The sequence below is a fragment of the Opisthorchis viverrini genome, assembly GCF_000715545.1.
Source record: "Opisthorchis viverrini unplaced genomic scaffold opera_v5_136, whole genome shotgun sequence".
NCBI lineage: Eukaryota > Metazoa > Platyhelminthes > Trematoda > Opisthorchiida > Opisthorchiidae > Opisthorchis > Opisthorchis viverrini.
The window spans coordinates 34,656-43,497 of NW_008751793.1; the positions used below are offsets into that span (position 1 = coordinate 34,656).

The 8,842-nt window shown below is 48.2% G+C and overlaps 2 protein-coding genes across 2 annotated transcripts in view; one reads left to right on the plus strand and one right to left on the minus strand.

Annotated features, from left to right (window-relative positions):
- The window catches only part of T265_06540 (hypothetical protein), a gene marked incomplete at both ends in the record, with an annotated part of 6,884 nt that extends 5,699 nt beyond the window's left edge, over nt 1-1,185 (minus strand). Inside the window, one exon of the mRNA XM_009171836.1 lies at nt 1,044-1,185. Within this exon, the coding sequence (XP_009170100.1) occupies nt 1,044-1,185 (142 nt within the window). The remainder of the gene's footprint in view (nt 1-1,043) is intronic.
- The window catches only part of T265_06539 (hypothetical protein), a gene marked incomplete at both ends in the record, with an annotated part of 38,815 nt that extends 33,752 nt beyond the window's left edge, over nt 1-5,063 (plus strand). Inside the window, 3 exons of the mRNA XM_009171835.1 lie at nt 1,524-1,793; nt 4,056-4,114; nt 4,741-5,063. Of these exons, the coding sequence (XP_009170099.1) occupies nt 1,524-1,793; nt 4,056-4,114; nt 4,741-4,933 (522 nt within the window). The remainder of the gene's footprint in view (nt 1-1,523; nt 1,794-4,055; nt 4,115-4,740) is intronic.
- Between the last annotated feature and the right edge of the window lie 3,779 nt (nt 5,064-8,842).

Here is an 8,842-nt window from a genome sequence, read left to right on the forward strand (position 1 = left end):
AAAAAAAGTTCAAGAAGACGCATGATGATGTCCAGTTTTTAAAGCAAGGTGCATATGAGATGTCTACTTTCCTGTAGCTCTTTAATTGATGTTTGCTAAAAAATAAACGACTCCGCATTACATCTGTACACAGGCCACGCTGAACGGCAATATTTATTGACTAAGTTAACTATCAACCGAGAGTTTGCATTGAATAGAACGAAATTCAGCAGCGTAAGCTCACTCTTGTTCTCAGTGTCACCACTGTAATGTAATGTTGCGTCTTACTGTCACAGAGCGATAGTCTTGCTACATTTTATGAGTGAAGGGGATCCTACAACCCGTAGGATTCGTTTTTATTGTCATTCTTATGGGGAGAGAACTTGTACTCACTCTGCTTCAAACTGAGTTTATTCCCAACTCTTCTGCAACCGTTCTCAGTGGACTTTTATTCGTCTATCGTTGGTTGCCTGATCACGTGTGTTCGGTCATTTACGTTGACCGTTTTAACCAGTTAGATCAACCCTCTCAACCTGTTGAGCCTCTGCTCTGTCGTTCATTTGTCCATGTGCAAGACATCTTGCATCTTGACTTTGGTGCCTTTTCATAGAAAACATAGGCGATTTGGATCGTCAAGGGTGTCGCTAAAAATAGCTACTTTCGTGTGATTTCTCTGCAGATGTACTCGAGCCTTAATGCGCTGCCTGTTTCGGAGCGTTGAACCTACAACAGTCCTAGAGGTAACTTCCAGTGACCATCGTTCTGAAGGCCTGTATGCCGTTACTGCAGAAGTGGATACTCCGTATACGACCGCACCGCAACGACCGTCGTTCGCGTGGGACGCAAATGTTGATCCACTGTTTTCTACGCGCGATGACATGATGAACTCTCGTGCCTTTACTCGGAAAGGCGTGATGGATCTGATGACACAAATTTAGCACAATAGAATACCCAGCAGGCCCAAAAAGTCCGTCTCGAAATAAAAGTACTCTGTGTTAGATTGGTGCTATTCTTTGACGTCTACACTCATCTGCATAACAGTTTGGTTTTGATGGGAGACTCACCTGGAACCCAACTGAATCTCTCGTCCCAAGAAGGGCGAAACCGGTCGTGGGCTCTCGAAGAGTCTTCAGCAACCTCGTGAGTAGTGTGTGCGCACATCGGACAGTTCTTGCACTGTGAATTCACGTCATCCAGTTGAACCATTGTTTTCGTGACTTTCAAGAGGTGAGTAGAAGGCTTCAGGATCCAGATCAACACTTCCATTGATGTACATAGTCAGTGGGGGGGGGCGAGGTGGACCAAACGGTTAGAGCGCGAATTTACCGACCGAAAGGCTCGTGGTTCGAGCTCCACCTCACTTGGGTGACCTGGCAGTATCCCAGCCCTCATGCCTCCTTCGGGTGGCATGGCAGCTAGGCACCGTAAGAGTGCTACAGCTGAACATAGTGAGTGGAAATCAGCCTGGATATGCTCTTACCACACTGTTTCTTTTTCGATTCTTTAGTAAGCGGTCACAAGTCTGCTATTTTTCTCCCTATCAGTTGCAACATCCGATCCCACTGCGGGCTCATACCCTGCCAAGAGAAGGCACCGATTCGGAAGCTCCACAATTGTACCCAACAAATCTCGATCAAGAATGCCAGCACACTCGACTGGCATCCTCCCCACCACCGCCGCCACCTCCGAGGGCTCGGTTACAATCATCTTTGGTTGGAGAACAGCGCAAACTGTCTGGGGAAGCACCAGTTTCAATGGTTCCACCAAGTTCACAACGTCCTGGTGACAGTTCAGAAGGGAATGATCTCCTCCAGGTAAGCACTGCTCTGATGCTCCACGTTCACCTCTTGCTCTTTGGGAATATGCACATGGGCTGCCGATAGCCGAGACTTTTCTGCCGACATTATTAGACGTGGAACGAGCGACTCAGGTTGGGGAAAACTGCATGCATTCAGTACTTTTCCGCTGGCGCTCACGATGGTAATGTTCATTTTCACGGCCAGAACCCCATCAACTTTGCCTTCCACTGACAATAACAGCTTTGGAACGCCATCAACAATTGTGTTTATCACTTTGCTGTTCTTCGGCCTGTTGGGCGAGATGGCTCAAGTGGTTAGAGTGCGAACTTACTGACCGGAAGGTCTGTGGTTCGAGCCCGACCTCTGCCTCTCGACTCACCTGTCTAGGCTTGGGCAACCTGGCAGTATCCCAGCCCTCGTGCTTCCTTCACGTCGCATGGCAGCTAGGCACAGAAAAGGTGTTACAGCTGACTGATTTTTTTAATATTTCTACAGCCTGTGTACTCCGACTCAAAAATGTGATTTCAAGATTGAACAGTGAGGATGGCTGTCCCATGGTCATCTTCCAATTGCATCGAGAACATCGCGAGTAATAAATCTAGGTCAGAATGTAATGAAAGCCCAAAGCGCAGCCTTAGGAGCTGGGAACGAGGCGGTGCTATTGGTCTTGACCCCGGGTACACGGTTGATGCTGTTGGCCGCGTCTCGGTGATGTAGGCTTTAATAGATCAGATATTACTTGTGAGTAGTGGTGAGATTTTCAGTATTCGGTCACCCGCTGTTGAACCTGTGCATATCTGCGGTGAGGTTTGCTGGGCCTGTTGGGTAGGTACTCATTTGTGAACTGAAGTGATGCTAACACGTGAACTTAAGTCAACCTCATGTTTATACCGCTTCTCAACCGAATATACTGTGTAAAAGCTACCCAGCAGTTCGAGAGAGCTTATTGCTCAAGGCGCAAACCTACTAACTCAACTCTGACTGCTCCTGTCTAGGCTTGGAGAACCTCGCAGTATCCCAGCCCTCGCACTTTGTTTGGGCGGCTAGCGAGATGGCTTAAGTGGTTCGAGCGCGAATTTAATGACCGGAAGGTCCGTGGTTCGAACCCGACCTGTGCCTCTCGACTTCCCCCTGTCTAGGCTTGGGCAACCTGGCAGTATCACAGCCTCCCGTGCAACCTTGTGGTGGCAGTTAGGTACCGAAAGGGTGCTACAGATGAACGACTATTTTTTATACAGAGAACAAACTGACCAATTTCTCAACTAGCCTAACCAAATCGTTGACTTCAGAAAGACCTTCAAACGGACGATATGCACACATCACAATCACCCTGTGGTAGATAGACTGTCGGAAACCTAATGGCGACTCTCCCTGAAATTTTTCACCGCAAGACATCCCGAGAGAATGGTCTTGGACAAATGAATGACAGCCCTTCCCCCTCGGTGGGTACTTCGTTCCCTTATGTGCCTTGACAGGATTCCAATTCCGGGAAGTCGGTGTATTCCACTCCACATTTTAGTTCACCATCGGCTGCATATTTGTTTTTTTCGGTACGGGACACGAATTCGCGAATTAAGGTCCCCGTATTGTGACTGTTTTTGTATTTCGGAGATCTCCACTTTTCCCATGCAATGTGGTTTCACTCTGATTGGCCATAACGTTGTGCGTCTGAGATTTAATCGCCCGCAGCCGAAAGTGGAAGGGCGAAACCGGTTGTGGGCTGTCGAAGAGTTTTCAGCAACTTTGGGAGTAGTTTACTTTATGTTTTCGGCTTCTTTGGATCTTGTTCTCTGTCTGATTTTGCCAAGTGTAAATAATTCCCGTAGAGGCTTCAACGCGCACGGTGCTACTCGCCTCCCAGGATCGGGACCGCGTGATCCGCAGTGCGCCCAGTTTGAGACGCCGCAAGAAACGGGTGCCCATGGATGTCGATGGTGTTCTTGTTTTCGGTTGCTATCCAGATTACCTGAATGAGTGTCTGGAGGTGTAGGCACCTCGGAATGACTGTAGTAAGCTAGCATTAAGTCCCTTCTCGTCCACCTTACTCTTTTCTTTACCATAAGGCTTTCAAATAAATCGAGGTTGTACGGCAGTGAAGCGTCAATTTTGAACACTGATGTCTTGCTGTCCATGATAATTATGGTCCGCGGGAATTCAAAAGTGCTTCTAAATGTGGGGCCTTACTCTGTCCAAGTTTTGTTCCCTTCGTAAGTAGTCTAATGCCACACGTAGTTAACCTAATCGAGCACTACAATTCTCCCCAACTTCTCTCCATAGATCCCACCGCATTTGGCACCAGACCAAGTGGATTCCCTCACCGCTGGACTACACCATAAGTACGTTCTGTTACCAACGTTTTCTACATTATAACACCTGTTTCTACGAGTCTGTTTGCGCACAGAAACGAACAATGCTAGATTTTTCCAACCACAGGCGACTAGCTTATTCCGATCTATTGTGGTTATTCGTCCAAACCAGTCATGAGCCGTTTTGGGTGATCGAGCTTATCGATGCTAGTAGCGTTTATATAGGTATTCCGATGACGTTTGTTACTCGTTTCGTGATTGGTCAGTTGACCCTTTCTGTTGATTGGTTGCAATGCCACAGGTCACCAGAAAGTTTAGTTCCGATAGTTTGCATGTTCCAGCGCGCTCGGTTCAGTTACAAATAGAGATTTTTATGCACACGATGCTTCGATTGGCTGCTCGCCGAATGATTTGCACAGAGTTTACGATTTCAAACGTATGCTTCCTCGAGCTTTTAGCTACCCAGGCCCTGTTGCATTCAAGGCTTTTTTCAGACTACTGGTGTGCATTTTTTAGACTCAGTGGGCTTAGATTGAGTGTAATCTCTTCGTTCAAAAATTTGTGTCGGCAGCTTCAGATTATACTTGTACTTCACAGCACAATATCTCGTTTCCTGCCAGAATTTGTACTCCTACCCCTTCACTTCTTGACTCCAGGCACCCGGTAGACACAGAGGACCCGGCCGCTATCGTAGCCCAACTTCGACGCGAGTGTGACGGGGTTTCACAAGCCAACGAAAAGTTGGCTCAAGAACTGATGCAACTCCAACAACGACGTATCGCTTTGAAAATCCTGCTCGAACGCTTAATGCCCCTGGATGCGGGCTATCCAACCTGCTTTGAATATTGATGATCGAAATGTGGCAACTGAATCACGCTTTTTATCTTTTATCTCGTTCTTTCTTCATCAACGCTTGTGCTTCGTTCTCTTCTGCACGCATGAGTAAACCGTGCTCTGTGTGACCTAAATACACTTTCTTCTTCCCTGCCTTTGAAGACATATTGCAACAAGTGGGAATTGTTTGGCTACGCGATCCGCGTTCACGACTACCCCGAGCAAGATGTCGCGATTCTCCGCTACCGCAAACTAAGTACCAAGGTTGCAACACCTTTGACTGGTTGGTCGTGGTTGGAAGGGGGTGGCGAGGGACATCGGTAGACAAAGAACTGTGTGGGTAATTGATGCTTCTCGGTCGTTCAGACTGAGGAGGTGACCCACCTTGGGCGTTTGACTGACTCCCAAAGTGGTGGAAGGATGTAGGGTTTTTTGTCGAGGACCCTACCCCCAGCCTCCGACTCAAGAGTCTAGACCGCGGTTGGGGGAGGGCTTTCTTGGGGACCCTGCCCCGAGCCGATGACTCGGTTGTCCGACTCACTCGGCCGCAGAGGGTTGGCTAACCCGAGGACACGGAGAGTAAGGCATTACTGTCTTACTCCCAATGCGGCTGCGCATAGCAGATGAGCAGCACCAGACTCTGTGGTTTTAGAAAATACTTCGACCACAATACATAATGCGCCAGTTGTTTGGCGATCACAATGTGCGTTTTTGGCCGACATTTTCTGTCCTTTCCCCAGGCGTCGCTGCTTCCGTAAATCTCAACGTGCTGGTCGCCTTTCTGCCTCCACATCACAGAAGACAGTACGACTTCACCTTCAGCTCGCCTCCAATTACGGTTAATTGTACTGCGGGGTTTCGCTGCTCTTGGTCTGTCTTCTCTCCTTCGTGGCGTGGTTGCGGGTTGTGTGGAACGAAGGTACAGGCACTGTATCCCCTGGGATCATTGCAGCACTCGTGATGTGAACACGAGTTTCATCGAGCCTAACACTGGCACAGTATCTACTCATGTCTCTGTCATAGGATCAGTTTCCCCCATTGGAATGAATCTTGTGGCTCACATCACCCAAGGAAGCAGTGAACTTGAGTTTCCGTCCTATCAGACCTTAGCAACAGCACATATTCGAGAATTAGGACGCCTGGCGTGCCCGGAGAGCGTGTCACTGCCATCGCAAACCGGACACACTTGAATTACCCGTTTTGAACAGGAGAGATTGAGTGGCGCTTTCGGTGCCTCGAGCGATTATCAAACTTGGCTGTGTCCATCGGTTGGCTCACTTTTCGAACCCTGGAAGCCTGAGACCGATCGAACAGTTTTAGACAGTTTACAGACTTTGGGAGACGAGTCGGTCAACTGCCACAACCATGATAGTCATCATCATTATCAGCTGTAAGAACCGCGTACTCGTCGTGCAGTGGTTGTAGCTGCCACAGTTTCGTTCACCGATGATTTGGAGAGGTGGGGTAGATAGCTGCACATTGGAGGCGGGAGCTGATAAGTTGGTGTCTAAATTCAGGTCGGTCAGTGGACTATTAAGTGGGGGGATTTGGAAGGGAGCTACGCACACACACACACACAAAATGTCGACTATTAATTTCCCTGGTGATCTGATTGCTTGACTTCTGGAGTCTCTTGTGAAATACTCCACTTTGAGCGTCAGTATCAGTACACGAATGATTGCGGGCCTGTTTTTGTTACATCGAAATTTTTGACTTTCTGAGTGTTTCAGTGTCAGTCAAGTGCCCGTCAACCTTACTTGGAACCAATTGCACGAAATTAGCGAAATACACTCATTTGCAAGCGAATTTGTTTTTGCTCGAGTGACTCACCTGGAACCCAGCTGAAACTCATTTATGGTGTAGAGTTTTCAGCAACCTTATGAGTAGTACACTACGTTCTCCAAACTCATACACTGAATGCTGTCGCAGGATTAGTCAATAACTCGGTAACGCAGTTCGACTCCATCACTGAATGCTGTCGCAGGATTAGTCAATAATTCGTTTGCGCTGCTCAACCCCATACGTTCCTAGTTCACTGGTATCCAAAAAAAGAAATCCAAGAAAGCGGCATTCTCCTCCAGATTTTGAGCAACTTAGTTCGTCAAGCTCACACAGAACATGCTGCCCGTAATTTAGATGAAACTCGGAAAAATACATCGCTCGGATTCGATTGGGTTATCCGTTAACGCCAATGTAGTTTGCAAGTCAGTTTACTTGGCCAAAAACAACATTGTTTGTTGCTGAGGCCTCATAACTATGTGACGGGACTGGTTGTGAAACAAACGCAATGCAACTGAGGAGTGGGTATGCCTTGATTGGTGGGTGAGCAGATGATCCCGAGATAGCTCAGTGATTTCGGCGCCAACTTACGAATCGGAGGTCCGTTCTTCGAAGTCAACTTCAGCATCTCCACTGCTCTTGTCTAGAATTGAGCGACCTGATGATATATCGGCCCTCGCACCTCCTTCCGTTGGCATGGCGGCTGGGCACCGAAAGGGTGCTACAGCTGAACGATTGGCTGAGGGGAGGTAGCGTATGCCTTAATTTTACACACCTGCGTATTATTTGTTTTGTTTTTCATTGGACGTGTGGTTGGCGGGTTGAAACCAGTAGGGTTCTTTCACGCGGTCGGGACGGACGGGGCTCTGGTCACTTCAATAATTGTTCAATAGTTCATTACTGATTCTGTTCGGTTTTTTCGTGTCCTCATCTGTGAATGTCGAAGGGCAGATTCGATGCCTCTATTTGTGTTTCAAGCTAGCCTCACGCTTCTCCGATGACGCTAGTGCCATGGCAACCAGGCTGGTGTAGCATGCGCCCGGGGAACACAGTAAGTACGACCTTGGGTTTGCTGACGTACACAAGGAAGGATACACTCGCTCAAAACTGATGGGTACCACCACTAAATACTGTTGACCCAAAAAGGTCGACCGTTCAACTCTGCGCCCCATGAGCTTGCACGCCATTCTGTCGGAGCTACTAGGTATGCAGTCGTCGGTGACCGGTTTATAGATTGAAGGGACGATCGATTCCATTCAGTCCGAAGGGGCAGCCCTCCTCGATTTCAACACTCACTGGCTTACCAGTACCGACTTTGTGGTGCACGGAATTAAAATTGTTCAGCTGTAACAGCCTTCTGGTGCCCGGCTGCCATCCCACCCGAAGGAAGTACGAGGGCTGGGATACTGTCAGGTCCGGGCCGAGACGGGAGAAGTCGAGAAACAGAGGCCGGGTTCGAACCACGAACCTTCCGGTCATTGACAAATTCACGCTCTAACCTCTTGAGCAATTACACTAATCACTAGTAAAAGACTTGCGAATTAGTGTGTGTTCGCTAATTTCGTGCAATCTGGTTTCAGCTCGAACATAAGGTTGACAGGAAGTCGAGGAATGCGCCTACCTGATGAGCCCCAAGAGGGGCGGAACTAGTCGTGAGCTGTCGAGGAGTTTTCAGCGACCTTATGAGCAGTACATTACAAAGATGTACATGTATCGCGACATCTCGAATATCGTAGTGACGCAAACATGAGGCGGCCTGGTGCAGCATATTCAGTTGCCTGGGAACATGAAAACCGAGAGATTCAGCTGGGTTACAGGTGAGACTCTCCAAAAACCAAATTGGTTTTCAAATGAGTGTATATTCGCTAACTTGGACAACCATTTTCATCTGATGATAAATTCGGTTTTGAGAGGAGACTCAATAGAATTCAGATGAGTATCTCGTTTATGATAGTTTGAGCAACTTCTCGAAGCTGCTGTGAAGGAATACGGGACTGTGTGTGGCTGGGACTACCACCGCTGAGTCATTCGTCTCGCGAGGCTTGATCCAGCAATCCTTTCCGACTGTGTCGCACTCAACTGCATCAACCGCAATTGTGTTTTTAGCCGTATAGTGCTTTGGGATGATTGGTGGTTTCGCTCGAT